This window comes from Hylobates moloch, unplaced genomic scaffold (genome assembly GCF_009828535.3).
Source record: "Hylobates moloch isolate HMO894 unplaced genomic scaffold, HMol_V3 SCAFFOLD_3, whole genome shotgun sequence".
Lineage (NCBI taxonomy): Eukaryota > Metazoa > Chordata > Mammalia > Primates > Hylobatidae > Hylobates > Hylobates moloch.
In genome coordinates, this window is record NW_026652278.1 from 14,088,549 (window position 1) to 14,110,881 (window position 22,333).

General features: G+C 50.4%; 1 protein-coding gene across 4 annotated transcripts in view; it reads right to left on the bottom strand.

The window, feature by feature from the left end:
- GRK5 (G protein-coupled receptor kinase 5) overlaps positions 1 to 22,333 on the bottom strand; it is a 247,761-nt gene that overhangs the window by 57,422 nt on the left and 168,006 nt on the right. For 2 of the 4 annotated variants that reach the window (XM_032176492.1, XM_058435963.1), the window contains one exon: positions 15,248 to 15,360. In XM_032176492.1, coding sequence (XP_032032383.1) covers positions 15,248 to 15,360 — 113 coding nt within the window. Of the gene's footprint in view, positions 1 to 267; positions 339 to 381; positions 393 to 15,247; positions 15,361 to 22,333 lie in introns of those variants that run through there. The other 2 variants (XM_058435964.1, XM_058435965.1) reach the window with 2 other exon arrangements.

The window sequence follows — 22,333 nt, forward strand, 5'->3', positions numbered from 1 at the left end:
CAGCCCCTGGAGGAAACCCCCTAGAGGCCACCTGACAAATCCCCTTCTCCTGCAGGTCAGGAAACCAGGGGAGAAGACCTGGCCACGGAGCCCTGATATTCAGTCCAAATTACTTTGCCCTCTCTCACAGATGCTGGGTCTCAGGATGGCAGTGCTCCACGCAGACTGCACATCAGAATCAGCAGGGAGCCCTGAGCAAACACTGATGCTAGGCCCCACCCTAGACCCATGAAATCAGGCTTTCCAGTGGGCCATGAGGGCTGGCACCTGGGCAGCGGGGGTTGAAGACCACTGACTTAGATGAATCAAAGGAAACTACTGGAAAAATAACAGCCCACCAGACTGGAAGGCTGCCGAGAAGCTGCCTTAGGTCACTCAGACCTTGTAAGCTGTGTGATCTTAGACAATTTGCTTAACCTTTCTATAAAACGCAGATGGTACCAGCACCTAGGTATGCCGTGATTATACAGACGGAAGTGATCAAACTCTTGGCCTGGGGCCTGGCCCATCATAACTAATAATAAACAGTTGCTATAGTTACCGCCACTGTGATTATTACACCTTGCAAGGATAAACAATAATGTGGATGCCTGATCTTTTCCAGCTTTTCAGTTTACAAAGTGAACATACACAGGTTTTTAAAGATGTTCTTATCTGAACCTCGAAAGAGCCAGGGCAGTGACACAGGAGAACAGGGGCTGCCATCCCACCCCCTTGGGACTGGAGATCCCGAGGGCCCACGGCGGGAAGGGACTTGTGTAGGGTCGTGCAGCAGGAGGTGGCAGGGCTGGGACTCGAACCTCCAAGCGCTGGGCTTCTCCTCAACCACAGCACAGAATTTAGGACTCTGATAACTAGCCAAGCCAGAGGGCTCAAGCTCTAAAGATGGGAGGTCTCCAAAAAACAGACTTTTTAATTTTCCTGAATCCCAGAGGGGCTCCTTTGCTCACATCTGACGCACTTGCCACATGGATAAAGGGCCTCGAGTCAATAAAAAGCCTGAGTAAGAGTCCCTTTCTCATTTAGACAAAAGAGCGAATTGCAAGTTGTTTATAACCATTTCAAAATCCACCACCCAAGGATTTGTCAGCCTGTGTCCAAAAGTACAGCTATTTCAAAAGAGGCAGGAAATGACACCAGCACAGACGGACCCGAACTCCTCCCCAGGCGTCCCACATGCAGTCAGATGCCCATCCGGCCCTCAGGGAAACTTCACACCTCAGTGTCTAGGGTCCGATTCCTCCCAGGTCAGCCAAAGGGAGCACGCAGGTGGCACTGGCAGTGACCACAGAGGCAGCCAGTCTCGTTTCCAACCACAGTGAGCGAGTGTCCTTGTCTTGCTCTCTCTCTTCTAATGGAGAGCCAAGATCCAACGATTTTCTCCCATGGAGAAACATGAACACTATAATCATTTAGATCACAGGGAGACAGGGCAGTGGTTCTGTAAGGAATCCCACCCCTCATTTTATAGGGCTGGACACAGAGGCTCAGAGAAGTCAGGGACTTGCCCAAGGTCACAGCTGCCGGACTGGCGTGCTGGCTTCTGGATTCCCACTGGGCCCCATGGTCAGAGCCTCTCCCCAGAGGTCAATTCCTCTTCCCCATCAAGATGAGCCTTGAGGGACTGGGGACTTCTTGATGATTTGTCTTGATAGATGAATTCCTGAGATGTTTTAAGGTGGCTCTTTCCTCTTGACTTTTTCCTGTTATTTTCTTCCTCTGTGCTCCCTGTCGCTCCCCTAAACCTGAGTGCACATGTGTGCACACACACCCAAACATACACGTGCCCACACAAGACACACAGATACACACACCCACACACACGTGCCCACAGACACATGGATACTCACACCCATACACGCACCCACACACCCCCACACATGTGCCCACACACAGATACACACACCCACACACACCCACACCCACGTGCCCACACCCACACAGACACCCACACACACGTCCCCACAGATACACACCCCATATACAGACACCCACACCCACACACACACACACCCACACAATCAAACCCACACATACCCACCTACACACACTCACACCCCCCCCACAGACCCAGACACACACATAGATACCCACACACATCCACACACAGACACCTACACACTCACAAACACCACATACCCACAGATACCCACCCACACAAACACACCCACACCCCTACACACACATACAGACACACAGACACCCACACACAGACACACACCCCACATGGAGTGCTGATTCCAGGCTCACCCTACATGGCAGGGTATTATTATATCTACATGGTAGGTATTATTAGTCCCGATTTGCAGATGAAGAAACTAAGGGTCTGGGAGGTTCCAATACAGCACAGCTAGCAAGCGATGGGGCAGCAGTGGCGTCTCCAAAGGGACTGAGCACTCTAGAGCCAGCTGCCTGCTGTTTTCCAGAATGAGAAGCACCCAGGGTCCTGCTGCCCCTGGACAGCCTGCCATTGGTCAGGCACCATGGGAATGTAGCTAGACTGCTCTGCAGGACCCAGGCCCTGGGCAAATGGCCGGCCATCATTTGGGGTAACTCTATACCATCCAGAACACTAGATTTGCACTGTACCAAAATACATCTGTGAAGGTGGCTCTATTTAACCAAATGGAGGCCTGGGGCTCACTAATCAGCCTCAATAACCAGCTAAAAATACTCTTGCTGTGGGTACTAAAACCCGCGTTAAAAAAAATAACATCCCTTTCAGGTCAGCTGCCTCCCGGCAGAGGCCCCGCCGGTGGATGGGCACGCAGGTCCACAGGGCGGCAGTGGGAGCACGCGGGGACAGGCCTCCCCAACCAGGATCAAAAGGCCTTTCTCTGAAGAGTCCGTGCCAGGCCACCACTTGAAGAGCATTTGTGTTGGGAGGCGGAAAACTGATGGAAGGCCTCCAGCTGGGCTTTTCGCACTGATTAAGACACCTAGTGACAGGCTATGTCTCCACAGTGACCCCCTGAGGGGAGTCCTGAGAGGCCACCTACAGAGGAAAGGTACCATGGTGGCTCCCCTGGATGGGCCGAGCTCAAGGCAGATCACACTCCACAAGGCTGGGGCCACCCTGGAAACCACTGCTCTGAGAACACGCTTGCCCAGGTGGTGGGAGAAAGCTTAAACCAGCTTAACCAGCAAACATAAGCAGCAAGTAAGAGTTTGTGCCAACAACCCAGAATTTTACAATTAGATGTAGCTTGGGCAATAGCAGCCAGACAATGATTTCAATGAAAAGAAAGGTAAACTGTATGCAAAGAGTGCCCTTGTGACCTCCATCTGCAAGAGAGTCCCTTCCGACCAGAGAGAGAGAGATGGGCCTTGTCCCCTCCCCGAAACACAGGCACCTCTGCTGTTCTGATCATTTAAAGCTCTCTTAGCCAGGGGTGGTGGTTCACACCTGTAATCCCAGCACTTTGGGAGGCCGAGGCAGGCGGATCACCTGAGGTCAGGAGTTCGAGACCAGCCTGCTCAACACAGTGAAACCCCTGTCTCTACTAAAAATACCAAAAATTAGCCAAGCATGGTGGCGGTGCCTGTAATCCCAGCTACTTGGGAGGCTGAGGCAGGAGAATCGCTTGAACTCGGGAGGCGGAGGTTGCAGTAAGCTGAGATTGCGCCATTGCACTCCAGCCTGGAGCTCTCCCTGCCCAGAGCTCAGTTCTGACAGCCAGGGTGCCAGGGAGCACCCACGACAATCCATAATCCAGATACTTGCCAGGTGCCAACAGGGAAGACACCACTGAATGAGCCTTCTCTCTGCATTGTGATTTATGCCAAACACAGGGGTGGCCTTTGAGGGGAGATGCTGCTCTAACACAAAATGCAGACTACTACATTGAGCTTAAGGAACAAGGAATTATTTCTACGTCTGTGCCTCCCAAAGAGTGGAAACATCTATGTGCATCTTAGTTTATAGCCCTAATACTTCATTCTCTTGGCCTGCCCTAATTGCATCATCAATCTCAGAATCCGCCAGGGAAAATATGTCCTGGCTATGAAGACACATTTCCTTCAGATGCTTTTAAGAACCTGCCACGTTTTCAAAGAAGCCGGCCCTGGGTTTAGAAAGGGCAGTCTGGGCTGAATTCCTCCTGGCCTTAGACTAACTTTAGATGTCACCTCCTTCTCCCAGGAGACCTTCTTCTGCCCTGACAGGAAGATGAAGTCAGAGATGCCGTGAGGTCTTGCCACCTCCAGCTTCTGTAATTATTGATGTGGTCAGCTTTTCCAGAGTCCTTGAGGCAGGGACAAGTGACACGCCTGGTCAGCACAATGCTCACCATGCACCCCGCTGGAGAAACACCTGGATCCAGCCCCACGGCCCCAGCTTCTCGTCTGTGCTGACCGCGTGGGCCGCCCCTCCAGAGCCCCTCTAGCCCTCTCCCACCCTGCTGTGGGGGTGGAGTGGTGGGGTGGTTTTCTGCTGGCTCCGTCCCTGTCTGGGCACCGCAGGCTCCTGGACCCTCTTCTCCAGACCCGACTCCTGTGGGCAGCCTTCTCCCACGATCCCGCGTCAGTCCCTTCCCTTGGCCCTGCAGGTTGCGGGGTGATGGAGGCTCAGGGGTGCTGCATCAGCAGCTACTGATTTCCCTCCCACGCTTTGTAAATAGGCCCTCATTGAATTCCTCCATTCACACATGGGGCCGGCCATCTGTTTTCTGCCAGGATCTGGCTGATGCCCTGCACGGTGCTTCAGACGGGTGGGCACTGGCCTTGCTTCCTTTCTGCTCCCCAGTGAGAATGGCGAGCAGTGCATGAAGGGGGTGTCCCCCAGGGGCCTCAGGGTCAGACAGACCTGGTCAACCCCAGAGCTTGTGCCCACCTGGGCAAAATGTTCTCTAATCTCTGGCTCTGGCTCCCATCTGAGTGGCCCTCTCAGGCCTCAGTCAGAAGGGATTCACTGGCCCATCTTAGGGCAATAGATGGGATGGAACCTGAGAAGGGAGGGAAGAATGGACTCCCGTCCACGTTGGGTGGAGCATGAAAGTGGTAGGAGCGACTCCAGATTTCCTGAGGTACCACAGCCACCAGCTTGTGAATCGTGGCCTGGCCAGAGGCAAACACTGAATAGAAGGCAGGAGGGAAGGAGGGCTGCATCTCTCCTCGTGGTGGAGGGGACAGGCTCGCCTCTCTCAGGGGGAGGGGACAGGCTCGCCCATCTCAGGGGAAGTGATAAGCTCCCCAGTGGCAGAGGGTAACATGGTTTGGCTGTGTCCCCACCCAAATCTCATCATGAATTGTATCTCTCACAATTCTCATGTGTTGTGGGAAGGACCCGGTGGTGGGAGGTAATTGAATCATGAGGGTGGGTCTTTCCGGTACTGTTCTTGGGATAGTGAATAAGTCTCATGAGATCTGATATTTTGTTTGTTTGTTTGTTTTTTGAGATTTTGAGATGGAGTCTCACTCTGTTGCCCAGGCTGGAGTACAGTGGTGCGATCTCGGCTCACTGCAACCTCTGCCTCCTGGGTTCAAGTGATTCTCCTGTCTCAGCCTCTCAAGTAGCTGGGACTACAGGCGCACGCCACCAGGCCCAGCTAATTTTTGTATTTTTAGTAGAGATGGGGTTTCACCATATTGGCCAGGCTGGTCCCAAACTCCTAAGCTCAAGTGATCTGCCCATCTTGGTCTCCCAAAGTGCTGGGATTACAGGTGTGAGCCACTGCGCCTGGCCTGATCTGATGGTTTTATAAAGGGCAGTTCTGCTGCTCACGGTCTCTTCTCTTGTATCCTGCCATGTGAGACGTGCCTTTCACCTTCCACCATGACTGTGAGGCCTCCCCAGCCACATGGAACTGTGAGTCTGTTAAATCTCTTTCTTCTGTAAACTGCCCAGTCTTGGGTATGTCTTTATCAGCAGCCTGAAAACAGACTAATACAGAGGGGCTGTGCCATCCTGCTTCCTGTCTGCCCCATCACTCTTCTCCTAAGAGCTCCACCCATCCTCACCCCCACCAGCTGCTTTTCCTCCTTCCCTCTCAGAATTGTTTCTCTGTCTCCGCATCCAACCAAGGATCCAAAGGCTACCAGGAAAGGTCTTTAACTTTCCCCATTACTCTTTTTGTTCTAAGTGAAAAGAATCCCAGCCTAACCTAGTTCAACAAAACTGTAAGCTCCCGGCTCCTGGAATCTAAGGATGAGATGAACAACCAAATTGTGGGGAGAACAGAAAAGCAGCTGGGCCCAGAGCCCAGAAACTAGGGACACAAGCACTTCTGTAGCCCCCATCATCTGTGTGTTGGGGGTGTGTGTGTGTGTATGTGTGTGTGTGTGTGTGTGTGTGCTGCTCACGATCTCTGGGTGCTGACTGGCTTGTTCCAGTGTAGGAAACATGGCAGTCCACAGTTCCCAGGGTTTTCATGTCAAGCTTTCTCTAGCAGGGAAGAACTTCCCCTTGAGGCCATCAATTCTAGGGAAAGGACTCGTTGGCCTGCCTTGACTCACAGACTCCCTCCTGCTCCAGTCAACTGCAGCTTGGAGGTGACAGCATTAAGAACATGGCAGCTTCTAGGACAGCCATGTTATTTGAGAATATGGGTGGAGCACCGAGGAGACTGGATGATCCCACAGACGTGCACTATATAAACCCATTTTAGAAGTGGCACTTTTTCAAGACAGCCCTGCTCCTGGGGTCTGGCTTCCTAGCTGTTCTGACTGTCTCTATGTGCATCTGAAAAACTATAAGCACCCTCCACTCTCCCCATTTTGGGGGATCACACCAGTGAGAGAAAGATGAAGACAAATACTGGATTCTCATAAACAAGAGAAGCAGAATACTTAGCCCCCAGTGAGGCAGAGTGGATGATTTCACAATAAAATTTCAAATGATCAGGCACATCGAAAGCCAGGTGATGGCCCACTAATTTTATGTCATCACCTAGAGTCTAGGCTACTTAGCGGATAGGAATGCCTCTCAGCATTTCCTATATGAGATTTCATTTGTTGTAACCTCATATTTGTAGTCACCTGCCTCCAAGGTGGCCTTCAATAATCCTCATTATTCATGCTCTAGGAAAGTCTCTTTCCAGTCTCTCTCTACCAAAAATACAAAAATTAGCTGGGCATCGTGGCGCACAGCAGGGCTAACCAGTGCCACCAGTATGATGTTAGGGAAATGGTGTGGATGCTCTAAGGCTAGGTCATAGAGGGCACTGCAGCTCCTACCATGCTCTCTTGGATTGCTCGCTCGGGAGAAAGCCAGCCATGTTGTGAGGATGCTCAAGCAATTCCACAGAGAGGCTCCCTCCTGCCAACAGCCAGCACCAACCTGCCAGGCATGTGAATAACTGTGGACGCAGATCCTCCAGCCACGGTCAAGCCTTCAGATGACTGCAGCCCAGCCAACTTCTTGATATCTCACCTCATGAGAGACCTTGAGCCAACAGCACGTCGTGAAGCCATGCCCAAATTCCTGACCCACAAAACCATCACCTAATAAAGGTTGACTGTTGTTTCAAGCCACTATATTTTGAGGTGAACTAATACTGTGTGGGCCTCAGTGGCTCATGCCTGTAATCCCAGCACTTTGGGAAGCCAAGGCAGGCAGATCACTTAAGGTCAAGAGTTCAAGACCAGCCTGGCCAACCTGGTGAAACACTCTCTCTACCAAAAATACAAAAATTAGCTGGGCATCATGGCGCATGTCTGTAATCCCAGCTACTAGGGTGGCTGAGGCATGAGAATCACTTGAACCCAGGACGTGGAGGTTACAGTGAGCTGAGGTCACACCACTGTGCTGCAGCCTGGGCGAAAGAGTGAGACTCTGTCTCAAAAAAGAACAGCAACAACAAAAAAACCCAAAGCTAATACTGAACAAATATTTTAACTTGTAGCTGGTGTTGCTTAATTCACTTTAAAATTTTCCTTGGCCAGGTACAGTGGCTCATGCCTGTAATCCAGCACTTTGGGAAGCCAAGGTGGAAGGATCACTTGAGGCCAGAAGTTCAAGACCAGCCTGGGCAATACAGGAAGACCCCATCTCTAAAAAAAAAAAAAAAAAATTATTTAATTAGCCAGGCATGGTGGCCTGTGCCTGTAGTCCCAGCTACTCAGGAGGCTGAGGTGGGAGGACTCACTTTGGGCCCAAGAGTTTGAGGCTATGGTAAGCTATGATCATACCACCGCACTCCAGCCTGGGCAATAGAGTGAGACTCCATCTCTTAGAAAAAAAATCTTCTTTATTTTTTTAATCTTTCATTTAACCAGAAAGCAAGCTACACAAGGGCAGGAACTTAGTTCTCCTGTTCATTGTGTTCTCCCAACTGCTGGAACAGAGCCTGGCACACAGGAGCCACTCCATAAATATGCACTGGGTGAATCTGCTTCTGTATCTGCCAAACATCCCTCAATCCCAAAGAGAAGAGACCTGAACCCATTAAATCTCACCCAAGGGTGGAGACAAGATGGTTTCAAATGAACCAGCATGTGGTCAAGGCTCCCAGGGAACAGGTTAGAGAGAAGTACATCAGTCTCCGAGATGCCCAAGACCCTTTGGCCTGTGGGGGCTGACACTAGCCTGGACCCTCTTCAATCCCCTGACTAGCTGGGCAAACTCTTTGCCCTCTAGAGACCAGACCTAGTCATGGCTTAGGTCACTGACTCCATTTCTTGCTGAGAGGGCAGCTGGCAGTGGCAGGAGAAAAGTCTTTCTCAGGTTCCTGGAAGACCCTTGATAACCAACACCAAAGGCCGAACTCCCCCTGCAGTCTAGTAAATGATGTGCAAAACAGTTCTGCTGCCCAGAAAATCACCTGGGCCCTCTTTAAAAAACAGCTGCAGTCTTCCACTTGACTTGAGAAATGCAGACATTAAGCCTGTGCAGAAGGCCGGGCACGGTGGCTCACGTCTGTAATCCCACCACTTTGAGAGGCTGAGGCAGGCGGATCACTTGAGGTCAGGAATTCAAGACCAGCCCAGCCAACATGGCGAAACCCCATCTCTACTAAAAATACAAAATTAGCTGGGTGTGGTGGTGTGCACCTGTAATCCCAGCTACTCAGGAGGCTGAGGCAGGAGGATCACTTGGACCCAAGAGGCGGAGGCTGTAGTGAGCTGAGATCGCACCACTGCACTCCAGCCTGGGCGACACAGTGAGACTCTGTCTCAAATTAAAAAAAAAATACTGTGCAGGAGAGGAGCCTTTCCCAGGGACTACATCAGAGTCCAACGAGGACAGGTTATTTTTAAAAGCTCCACTTGGTAGAAATTCAACAGAGAGATGGGAACAGCATGGATGGCGCTGGCCGAGTCAGGCAGCAGCCGGGGCACTACCGCAACACCGAGGACCCCGCCACCTCCTCCCTCCTCTGGGTTCCAGTCAGGATGGAAGAAAAAACGGATTTTAGACGAGAAGTTACGCCAGCCCTGGAAAACTCAATAAAGTCTCCGTGCGTAAAAGAGGTGTTCCAGAGGCTGGTCATTTGACGTCAAGATGGGTGATGAAAAAGTCTCGCTAATTCCCAGGGATGCAGATGAAAACGCAGAAGGGATGGGGTTGGCCTCTCATGAGTGGCAGCTTCATTAGAGTAGATGTGAAGAGCATTTGACGCGCTGACACAGGGAGCCAGACTCACATTTCCTTTCCAAAAAACAGCTCTTGGTACAGGCCCAGAGAGAGGGAACGACGGCACGACCAGAATGAAAATGGGCATCCATTGGATTTTTTTTCCCCCTTTTCAAACTGACTATAAGTGTCTAACAAAACACATGGCTGGAAAATTCCACCGACTCCTAGCCTTAGCCTCACTCTGCTCTGCCTCATCAACTCTCTAGATGGCTCCCAAAGCTGCTGCTGCCTCCTATTTTCCAAATGGGGAGCAGCCCTTGGTCCGGGGCATCTTTTGTCCTCACGCTTCTCCATCCACGTGGATTTGCTTCCTTGGTGAGCTCCTCCAGCCCAGGGCTCTCTAAACACCAGCTATATATATGTTGACAACTCCAAGGCTGGGCACGGAGGCTCATGCCTGTAATCCCACCACTTTGGGAGGCCAAAGCAGGCAGATCACTTGAGCCCAGGAGTTTGAGACCAGCCATGGCAACATGGCGAAACTCTGTCTCTACAAAAAATACAAAAATTAGCTGGGTGTGGTGGCGTGTACCTGCAGTCCCAGCTACTTGGGAGGCTGAGGCAGGAGGATCACCTGAGCTCAGGAGGCAGAGGTTGCAGTGAGCTAAGATCACACCACCGCACTCTAGCCTGGGTGACAGAGTAAGACTCTCAAAAATAAAAATTAAAAAAAAAAAAGTTGACAACTCCCAATTTTCCATTTCCAGCCCAGACCTTTCTCATGAAGCCTGACTTGAATATCCATCTCCCCTGGAGCTTCGCCACTCAAGGATCTGGTGGGCATTCCAAGGCGCGTGTGCCTAAAACGGAGCTCTTGATTTTCCCCACAAGGTGACCCTCCCGCAGCCTTATCCTTACTCCATCTTTCCATTTGTTCAGGTCAAAACTTTGAAGTCTTCCTTAACTCTTCTCTCATCCCCAGTCCATCGGAGAATACACCTTCCACACAAGTCTCAAATCCAACCACTTCTCATCACTGCCAGGGGCTACTAAGCTGGCTTGAGCCACCAGCTGCTCTCACCTGGACTGCTGCAACAGCCTCCTAGCAGATCTCCCCGCTCCCACCTCTGCCCTCAAAACCTGCTCCCAACATGGAAGCCAGTGGGATTCTTTAAAAACCTAAGTCACAGATGGGCATGGTGGTACACACCCGTATTTGCAGCTACTTGGGAGGCCAAGGCAGGAGGATCACTTGAGTCCAGGAGGTTGAAGCTGCAATGAGCTATGAACCCACCCCTGCACTCCAGCCTGGATGACAGAGTGAGACCCTGTCTCATAAATAAAATAAAATAAAATAAAATAAAATAAAATAAAACCCCAAGTCAGACCATGCCACTGCTCTGCTAAAAACCCTCCAGTGGCTCCCCCATTTCACTCAAAGTCAAAGTTCTCTGATGGCACAAAGTTTTACATGATCAGCTCCTCTCCTACCCCCTCTGCCCCTCCTCCCTCCCCTCCAACTGCGGACACTCATACCTGCAGGCCTTTGTGCTGGCTGTTCCCTGCCTGTAACACCCTTTCACCACATATTCACTTGGCTAACTCCTCCAGTGACTTCCTGGTCCTCAATCAAACGTCGCCTTTTCAAAGACTCCAATGCTGACCATCCTACTTCATGATACAACCAGCCTCCCCATATCCAAACTCCCAACCTCCTTTAACCTGCTTCAGTTCTTTTTCCATCCCAGTTCTCACCTTCAAACATTCCATGTCATTGGCTTATTATGCTCATGGCCTCAGAGGCAGCATGATGCAGAGGAAGGAGCCTGGACTGGGAGCCAGGAGACCTGGGTTCTGGGCCTACCTCTGCCCCTCACATGCTCTGGGACTCTAGGCACGCCACCAACCTCCACTGGGCCCAATCTGAGCATCACTCAACTGTTAGGTGTGGCACTGTGGGCTGAGGATTCACAGACCATGGGCCACGTCTGTGCCACCAAGAGGCTCTGGCTAGTGGAGGCATAGGCACACAGACCTCTCAATGGCTAGGTTCATTGAGGCTCAGTGCTATTCCAGACATAGTTCTGAGCAGTAAGAACTCATGTAGTCTCTACCTAACACCCCTCCCATCATCAGATACAGTTATATCCCCACTTACAGATGAAGACACGAAGTACATGAGGGGTTAAACACCTGCCCACGGTCTCACCAACAGATGGTGGCAGAGCCATTTTGTCTTGGCATCCTATCTCTGGAGGCTGAACTCTCCATCATGCACCTCTGCCAGCATGGGGCAGCATTGTGGCTCAGGTGCATGTGAGAAGCAAGCACCCACAGCAGAGGGGCACAGCAGGAGAGAGAGGAAGAGGGAGATCGGGAGGGCCTCTGAGAACAGGGGACAGAAGGACAAGCAGGCATTTGCCAGGCAAATGGGACCGTGGGGAGGATTTCAGGCAGGGAGGCCTGAGGGAGCTAGGGCCAAGACGCTTGAACTCTCCTGGCAAGTCAGAAACGCCAGAAGTGGGTGGTCGGGCCAGAACACATGGCTGAAGAAAGACTCCAGGAAGGCCAAGGATGAAAAGGTGGGCAGGAGCTGATGCTGGATGATCTGGTAAGTCAGCCTCAGAACCTGGACTTTATCCTAGATGTCATTACTTCCTAACCCTGGATACACATTAAACCTCTGGGAGATTTGAAAAATGCCAATAGGTGCTAGAATCGATGGCCTAGTGGTAATAACCCTTGTGCCAAACTGTGGCCTGCAACTACTATGTCCCAGTAAAAGGAATCACAGCTCCTCTGAAAAACAATGGATCTAGTACAAGATGAGCCCGGAACCCTGTGTCATATCAGACAGCAAGGAGACTACTGATAACTGCTGGAGCCCAGCCAGGGACTCAGAAGCCAACCTGGAGAGGCCCCCACTAGCCACTGATGAGACGATGAGCATCAGTCAGGATAATGACTACGGTGCAACAATACACATGCAACATGTTTAAAACCACGAGTTAAAAACAGTTACTGCTACTGGAGGATGGTAGTGAACCAGTTTGGTATTTTAGAAACATTAATGCAGAAAAGAATCAACCATTTCCTCTATGAACTTTACCGCTGGCTCACCACATGGTCATCAAAAGGAAGTGCTTCTGTTGGCAAATGAAGAAGGAATGGCAGAATTAGAATGCTGCCATGTTGCAAGCCCTTGTTAATTAACAGATGCAGGTACAAACTAGCAATAGCTGCTACCATTTCAAAAAGAAAGACAACCAGATGGTATATGCCCCCTAATGGAAGAACATGAAATCACTGAGGAAGTCGAATCCCACTCCACCCTGCAAAAAGGGAAACTGAATTTGGTCAAGTTTCTAGATCCAACTAGCAATGTATAAGAAATATAGAGGAGCCTGGCCGGGTGCGGTGGCTCACGCCTGTGGTCCCAGCACTTTGGGAGGCCGAGGTGGGTGGATCACGAGGTCAGGAGATCGAGACCATCCTGGCTAACATGGTGAAACCCCATCTCTACTAAAAATACAAAAAATTAGCTGGGTGTGGTGGTGGGCACGTGTAGGCCCAGCTACTCGGGAGGCTGAGGCAGGAGAATGGTGTGAACCTGGGAGGCGGAGCTTGCAGTCTGCTGAGATCGCACCACTGTACTCCAGCCTGGGCAACAGAGTGAGACTCCATCTCAAAAAAAAAAAAGAAAGAAAGAAATATAGAGGAGCCTGTTAAATGACACTTAGGGATAAGAATACAAAATTCAGACTGTGGGAAGCTCTTCTGTAGGAACAACAAATGTATTACAAAGGGGGATGGATAGTTATGGGGGAGCCTAGAGTCAAGAAAACATCAACAGATCACAATGTGTGGACCTTAGCCAGACCAATTCAAACAAATACACATAAAATGTACGAGAACATTGGCAATCTGAATACTAACATTTGATGATAGGAAAGAATTTTTTAAGCTGTGATAGTACTATTTTTTAAAGAGCGCTTATTCAGAGATACATAGTGAAAAGTTCACAGATGAGATAATATGTGAAATTTGCTACAAAGTGTTACAGAGTGGAGGATGGAGGAATGGATGAAAGAGGATTGGCCATGAGTTCATAATTGTGGGTTCATAAAGGTGGGGTGAAGGGTGCCTGGGGGTTCATTACACTATTCTGTCGACTTTTACTTTTTATAGCTTGAAATTTTCCATAATAAAAAGTTATAAAAATACTAGGCCCCACCTCCTGAGATTCAAATTAATTGGTCTGGGCTTCAGCTCAAGCTCTGCTGTGTTGTTAAGGCTACCCAGGTGTTTCTGATGCCCAGCTAAGATTGAAAACTACTGTAATCACCCATCCAAGAGGCGCCAAGAGCCTGCCCGAAGCCCAAGGCAGAGCCTCCCCGAAGCCCAAGGCAGAGCCTCCCCAAAGCCCAAGGCAGAGCCTGCCCGAAGCCCAAGGCAGAGCCTTCCCGAAGCCCAAGGCAGAGCCTGCAGAGGGGAGGGAGCTGGCCTGGGCAGGGTCAAGGAGCCAAGCACATGAGCCTGATCAGGTTGGGGAAGGATGAGGAGGGGAAGGCACCAAAGAGTGCAAAGATTTCAGGCTCGGGTGACTGTAGGGTGCTGGTCACTGGAACAGGTAATGTCTCAGGGCTGGTAGCTTTGGGGTCCTGGGAGAAAGTGCTGAGTGCATTTGGGACTTACTGACTTTAAGGGGGCCTTTGTGACTTCAGTGGAGATGTCCAGTGGGCAATTTGGTTTGTGGGTCTAGAGATGCACATCAAGATCTTGAAGCAGATACAGAGACTTGAAACCCTAAAGGGTTGTCCCCCAAACTGAGAAAGAAGTCGGGATGGCTGCAGCCAATGGTGGCATGAGGGCCCTTCAGGAAACAGCAGCCTCTCGGCCCCTGCACCTGGGGGGGAGGGGAGGGGCCTGGATGAATTCACACCCTTCATGACCGCTCTCCACTCCTCCTCCTCCCCTCTTGTCCTCCTTCCTCGGATAGAAACCCAAGGGCAGTTGGCTGAACCGAGGTGCCCAGGCTCCCCGGGCAGGTGCAGAGGAACTCCTGACTATTCCCACAACCTGTCTTAAAAGCCCATGCAATCAATCAGCATTTGTTAAACAAACGAATAACAAGCACATCTGAAGGAAGACTCCATGTTGTCAGGCATGTCACCCATGCCAGAGCCCAGTGGAGCCACTGGTGTCAGACCAGCTTGACAGCCATGCGCTTCATTTGACATTTGAGTGCCCATAGATGCTGGGCACTGTGTGAGGCAGGTGTGAACAGGAAGCCCAGGGTCCTGCCCTCAGGGAGCTTGCATTCTAATGGGGAAGCAGACAATAAACAATTGTACAAACACACAAAAGCTTTGGAATTCTATAAAATGGGTTCTCAGCTGGAGGAAGGGGCCTCGAGATCCAAGAGCTAGGCCTAACTTCCCCAGGCACTACCTCCCATAATAACCCAGGCTTCCAGAATCTAAGAGCTGATAGGGCTCCACTTTATAGCAACAGCAACTAAGGTCCAGAGGGGAGGGGGCCCACCCAAGGTCACCCATGGGTTTAGATCCTCAGACAATTTTGCATTCCTAATCAAAGTCTGTAGTGGGAATTTTGTAAGCAGTGAGTTTATTCCTCACTCTTCTAACCCATGAGATCTATCTTTTCCTTTGAGCCAAAACAGTCACTGATCACAGAGGACCACAGGACCATCCCTCAGGAGCAGGAACTTACCACGGAGTCCAGGAACTGAATGTAACACTCCAGCCCAGGCCTGGTTTCACAAAACTGCCGGAAAAGCAGCCTCCCGATTGGCTGCTTGTCACATAAACTGCAGTAATCTCTGTCTGGAGACAAGAAAAGAAGAATGTGATGAGAGACCCAGGAGAAGGCCAGGCAGGGCGTTCCTGTCATTCCCACACCTGGGTTCAGAGCCCTAGATGGATGGAGGAAGGTGACTGGCAAACTCTCAGAACCCCTTCTTCATTTCATGGCCTCTGCAGAATCAGAGAGATGTCAGTGTAGAAGAAGGCACCAGTGATGACCCAGCCTCTACTCCCCACCCCACACGCCCGGTCCAATGCTCTGATTTCTGTGTGGACATGCCAGCAGTTCTGGGGACTGTGATTCCATATCCTCGGTGGCCATTAAGCACATCACATTCTCTGATTACAGTGACTGGATAAGGGTGGCAGGCCTGTAATGTGAGCCAGTCGAATCAGAGTGGACTGCAGACTCCCTGGGAACATTGGAGCAGAAGTGCTCTCTTCCTCTGGAGGTCATGGTGAGTGGGTGTGAAGCCAGGTGCTGCAACAGTGTTCTTGACACTGCAAGAAAAGCCGCTATGGATGAGCCTGACACATCAAGGAGGTGAGAGCTGGGAAATTACAAGAAGTAGAGTTGGTGCCCTGGTGATGTCATGAATCTCTGGATCAAACCATGCCTGTAGCTCAAACCACATCTGAAAAGCTAATTTATGAGACAACACATTCTCCTTGTTTAGGGCAGTTTGAACATTTGTAGAAATTACTTGTAATTTAAAGCATCCTAATGGATACAGTTTTCAAAAATCATTTTTGCCCAACTGGAGAAAAGCCCAGTCTTAGGATGCTTCGAATTATGAAAACCCTGCCTTTTCTAGTTAGGCACTAAAGGCATGGAGACAGGAAGTCACCCGCGCTTACCCATTCAATAGCCAAGAGGGTTCTGAAGAGGAAATAGTGCAAGACTCCCACCAAGAGGCCCAGAGACCATGGTGTTAGCCAACAATTTGCTGTGTTACTTCAAGCAGTTCACTTGCCCTCTCTGGGCCTCTGTGTTCTCTTCTGAAAACCAGAAGGGCATGCTGGAGTTGGGATGGGGGCCCTTTCCCTTTTGGTTCTTCCTGCAGTGATGCTAAAGCCTCTCCAAGAAGTTCTCTCTGGCCAGGAAGATACTCAAAGGAACCACTGAAACATGCTGCTTCAGGCTCTCTGGAGCACGGAACACTAGGCCATCGATGTTGCAGCTGCACGGGACACAGTCGGATGAGTTCGTGGGAAACAGGGAAGAGGGCGATAGAGCCTGGGAAGGAGAGCAACTTGCAGGGAAGGGATGACTATAGTCTACCTGGTGTAGAGGAGCTAAATACCATCCCCCCCTAGAAAGGATTTCTCTTGAGATATGCCAGGCAACAAGGGGATATGAACACAACCACTGCGCTGGCACACTTTGATTCTTAGTCTCAAAATGCTTATCCACAGGATGTAAAGCTATGGCTTGCCGGGAGGGAGGATCTCGTGGTATCTGTGAGTGTGAGTGTGGGCTCTGGAGCTAAACTGCCTTGGTTTAAATCCCAGCCCATCGCTCACTGCCTGTGTAACGTAGGGCAACAGGCTTGACACTGCCCCTCAGTTGTCTAGTCTGTAAACTGCGGACGGTAAGCAGACCTAACTCCTAGGACCATCCTGAAGAATGAATAAGACAATACATAGAAACCACTCAGACCAGACGCTGGCACATTAATAAACCCCATTTCTCATCGTTATGGATGTGATAATTTGGTCTGTTCCATCTCCCTTTCCTTTAGGGAACCTCCTTTCTCCCAGTCTGCACCAATTCAACCCAAGCCTCTGAATCTAAAAGGGGAGCTGACGCCTCCCATGCTACGGAGACAGGCACGTGACTCAGTCATAGCCAATCAAAAGGCCTCTGTCTTCTGGCCACAGTGCTAAGGTCACGGATGGAGACGTCACTTAGTCATAGCCAATCACAGGCCTCTCTCTCTGGCCATAATGACGGGTTCAAGGGTGGCCATGCCTCAGTTCTAGCCAATCAGGTCAGGGCCTGTGATCCGTGGGGGCCCTGGAGTCCTCCCAGGGCTTTTGCCAGAACTTCCAGGAAAGACACTGTCTGTTCCCTGGGATGCCAGCAGGGCTTTTAGGGATGACTGGTCAGCCGAGGGCTGCTGAGACTGCATTCCCCCCACGCAGCGAGAGCCCATGGAGGTGCAGCCCGCACACAAGCGGAGATGAGCGGAGAGAAGAGCCCTGAAGGCAGCCCCACCCTCCCGGGCATTTATTCACCTCATGGGGACACGGCCTCAGCACTCCGCTGTCTGCCTCCTGGAATGGAAAGAGCCGCGGCCAGGCCCCCTTCTTTCATGGGTAACCTACCTGAGGGCAGGGTTTTTTTTTGGAGGAATTCGCCTAGTCTAAGTAGCGTATGTAGAAGGCACTCTAAAACGTTTCATTCTCTCCCGAATGAGTATTTGGATCAGCGTGGATGAGCAATCTGCCAAGTCCCCTCTTGGCCCACTCTCAAATGGTTTTGTGGCTCCAACTAGCCCTGGACTGCAGCCTAAACTCTGCCCTTCAGCCGTGGGCGCAGTCTCCACCGCTCCCAGCACAGATGGTTCACAAATAGCCACTCCAACAAGCATTTAGCCTCAGTGTGTGCCAGGTTCTGACGGGGAGGGGTACCTAGGGATGTGGTCCCAGCCCGCAGGGAGCTTGGACTCAGATTGGAGAGGTCAGCAGGAGTGTGCGTGGGTGAACAGACAAGATCTCAAGTGACAGTAATAAAATGTCAAGCTAGATGAGTGTGATCATCAGCCACAGTAGGGAACCTGGTCTCAGCGGCCTGTGACAGGTCTGCAGCCTGCACCTGTTAGCGCAATGCCCTGCAGATACAGCCTGCATTCCCATTGCCTCCCACTCAACACAATCCCCCAAGGGGAGGAAAACAAATCTTTGCATCCTTTCCCAATCAGTTTTTCCCAGCACAAACACAGAACCAAAGTAAATTACCTTGTGTCAAATTCCATTTTTATTCAATTATGGGAGAGAGCACCATGCTGCTTATGTGATTTAAGCAAGGTACCCCTCTACCCCCACCTTTTCCAAAAGCAGTTTTGAGATTTCATGTGCCATATTGTGATCCCTTAAGGGTTCATTTGACAGATTTTTTTTTCTCTCCATATGGCATTTGCTGTCAGTATGGAAACAAGGCTGTTATAAACTCCCAGCACAGTAAACACCATGCGATTCCGACACAAGCTGTCAGCACCTCAGTTCTGAGCCTCTCCCAGCTGTAGAGAGGATCCCAGGCAAAAAAAACTACTCGTTGGAAGCCTAGAGAGAAATAAAAGGACCAGTAATGATCTTTTTAGATTTTTTCCTTCACCTCAAATAAAGATCAACGGGTCCATTTTCTGAGCAAGCACACACACAAAAACAAAATCATCCCTAGTGCAACATTTACAGTTCCTATAGAAATGGATAAGGAGGCCACAGAAGGAAGAATATGAATTTGGGAATGATCAAGGTGACAGGAGGAGGCACAAATCAAAGTTCTTGATGTATCAAGAGCAAACCTGAGGTATAGGTTGCTTCTGGAAAGTCAATGACATTGAAGTTGGAAGCATGAGAAGCTCTACGATACATGCTTGGAGTGGACCCTTTCTGATCTGTTTCAACAGAAGCTGGCAATGTTGTTGAAATCCAGCTTGGAAGGGGGCCTGCCCACAACCTTTCTCCCAAGTGTGGTCTGTTGGGGTTGGTGAGGAGAAACACCTAGGACAAGGGCAGAAGACTTTTCTTTCTGTCTCCAAATCTATCTTTAGGGGTGGGAGAACACTGGGATGCTGTACACACAGGCACATACACACTGTCCACACACACGCACGCACATACACACATGCACGTGCATACTCTTCTAGAACATGGAACTCCTGCTTTCCATGTGCCTCATTGATCTTTTCCTCCAAGCCAGAAAGAGGCTGCTTTATGTAAGACATTTGGGAGTAGTGGCCAGGCACGGTGGCTTACGCCTGTAATCCCATCACTTTCAGAGGCTGAGGCGGGCAGATCACCTGAGGTCAGGAGTTCGAGACCAGCCTGGCTAACATAGTGAAACCCTGTCTCTACTAAAAATACAAAATAATTATCCAGGCGTGGTGGCAGGCGCCTGTAATCCCAGCTACTTGGGAGGCTGAGGCAGAAGAATGGCTTGAACCTGGGAGGTGGAGGTTGCAGTGAGCCAAGATCATGTCATTGCACTCCAGCCTGGGCAACAAGAGTGAAACTCTGTCTCAAAAAAAAAAAAAAAAAAAAAAAGACATTAGGGAGTAGGGTATGGGGAGCTCCTCGACCCCTAAGTATCCACAAATCATCCAGCCATTCTAACTTTGTTATTTTGGGGCCTTCATTCACTCAACAAACTCTTTTCCAAGGTCTCCTGCTTTTTGATACTAGAAGTTTCCTGTGATGTTAAGGATATCTTCTTGAATTCAACACGTGGGGATATATGGGTGGGTCAGTGGGAAGGGACACATCTTATACCCACTGGCAGGTTACTGATCCAGAGACAGACTTGGAATTAACAGCTGGCCAAGAATGGAGGACATCATCTCTGTGATGTGACATTTGGAAGAGGCAGGTGACTGGGAAAGGGGAAGGGTCTAGAAAGCCCATCATAAGCCACAGGGCACTGAGCTGTGCCCTTGACTAAGGAGCAGAGTGCCCTGGGAGGGGCTAGGCCTGCTTATGCACACAGGAGGGTGCTGGGAGATACACTGGGAAGGCAAGCTGGACTCACACAGGAAAGGGCTGGACTCTCAGGCCAGGAGTCTGGAATGGATTCAGTGTCTCACTGGTAAATCAATAATTTAGAGCAAAAATGATTCACGTGCAGTCCACAGAAAAGGGGATGAAAACGGGGTGGCAGCAAGTCTGAGACGTTTACAGAGGAAGTCATTGGTTTGAGAGCTATTGTGGCCTGTGGGCTCAGGCCCCAGCTTTTGGGCAGGGAGGCTACCAGCTCCTGTGGCTGGGATCCTGCTTTGGTGAGCAGCTGGACTGAATTGGCTTCAAGAAAACGACATGTGTTGTTTGTTTCTTCAAGGGATTGACACTCCCCACCTCCCTGGCATGCCCACAGCTGGCCTGGGAAGGCGGGATTGCCACACCTTCCTGCAACACACTGAATTCCAGCCTTGCGCTCAGACAGAACCACGTCTACCCAGCAGGCAGTCCCTTTACCAAGGTACCAGACACTTGCTTAGTCCTTGTCCTTAGCAGTTTGCTCACCGGCCAGCATGAGAGGGAGGCACATTCATGGATAACACTGGAAAGAGAAGCCACATAACAATGTCTATGTAACAAAACTGCATAAGTCAATTGGGAAGTGTCCTGCAAGGTGTCGTGGCAAAGGGGGCAAGACACCCTCTCATGAGGCTGGGTCAGTTTCAGGGGTGGTGGCCATGGAGAGCACACTAGAATATGGGAATGGGCAGGCAATGCAAGCAGGGGGAGAAGCTGAGTCCAGGTGAAGAAGAGGGAAAAAGGTCAAAGCCAGAGAGAATGGGGCTTGAGGTTGGGAGGAGGGGCAAGGAGAAGCTACAATGGGGAGGTGAAACCTCCAGGTGAGATGCCAGGAGACCTGGAGGGTGTGCTGAAGTGTGGGAGAAGGTGAATTAGGACAAGAATTCTGGGCTAGGTCTGAGACCACCATAGGATGTCACTGAGTGGACCTTCAAGACTGTCTTAAAGAAAACAGACAGAAAGTGGTAGGTCACTTAGGGATGGGAGGTGAGGCGTGAAGGGGCGAGAACCAGCAAGTACTGTTGAGTGAGTGGTCAGCAAGTGTATTAGGCCATTCTTGCATTGCTATAAATACCTGAGCCTGGTTAATTTATTAGAAAAGAGGTTTAATTGGCTCATGGTTCTACAGGCTATACAGGAAGCATAGCACTGGCATCTGCTTCAGGGGAGGCCTCAGGAAGCTTACAATCGTGGTAGAAGGTGAAGCAGGAGCAGGCATGTCACACGGCCAGAGGAGAGTTGAAGGGGAGGTGCCACACTGCAACAACCAGATCTCACAAGAACTCACTATCACCAACAATGAGGGATCCGCCCTCATGACCCAAACACCTCCCACCACGCTCCACCTCCAACATTAGGGATTACATCTCAACGTGAGACTTAGGCAGGGACAAATATCCAAACTGTACCAGCAAGTACACTTCCTTGGTAATGAATGTAACTGGCTGAAAATCCACATATTAAGACACATGCACATACAATAAGCAACACACATCTTGGAGGCCTGGGCACAGCCAACTCACTTCCAATTCTGCCCTTCCCAGGACAGGGCTGACACTTGGCAAGTTGTCAGCCAACAGAGGGTACATCAACCAATAGAGGGCACAGCAAGACAAGGGGCCCCTGTCCTCACCACCTTCACCTGGTGAGATTTGGGTGCTTGGGAGAGACCTTGCTTGCCTCTTAGCCTATTCTCATTATAAGCAACTAAAGATACCACACCCCAGGCCTGTTGCCAAGGACACCACAGTGGATGAGCGCTGGGCAGGGGTCGGTCTCAGTTCTGCCATCAATTCTCTGTGTAACCTTGGACAAGTCACTTCCCCTTTCTTGGTCTCAGTTTCCTCATCCATAAAATAAGGGGGTTCGAATAATAACTTCCAAGCCCCTTCTCAACCTGGAAACCTTCTTGGCGTGCCAGCTTCACAAATGCAGATGATTACAGGGACTTGGACCAGATTCCAAGGTCAACCCTGGAGGTCAGTTTTAACCAGGATTCCAAAACCTGTTTCCATCCAACCCCAATAGGGATTCCTGATCTGGCATCTCACCCCCTGGTTCTAAGGCAAGGGTAGGCAAACTTTTCTGTAAAGGGCTAGTAGGAGATATTTACTACTAGCCATATGGTAGTAGTTTGAGGGCCATATGGTCTCTTTCACAACGATTCAGCTCGCTGTTGTAGTGAAAGCGTCCGCAGACAATATGCAGGCACACTCGTCTTATTGCACGTAACTTTATT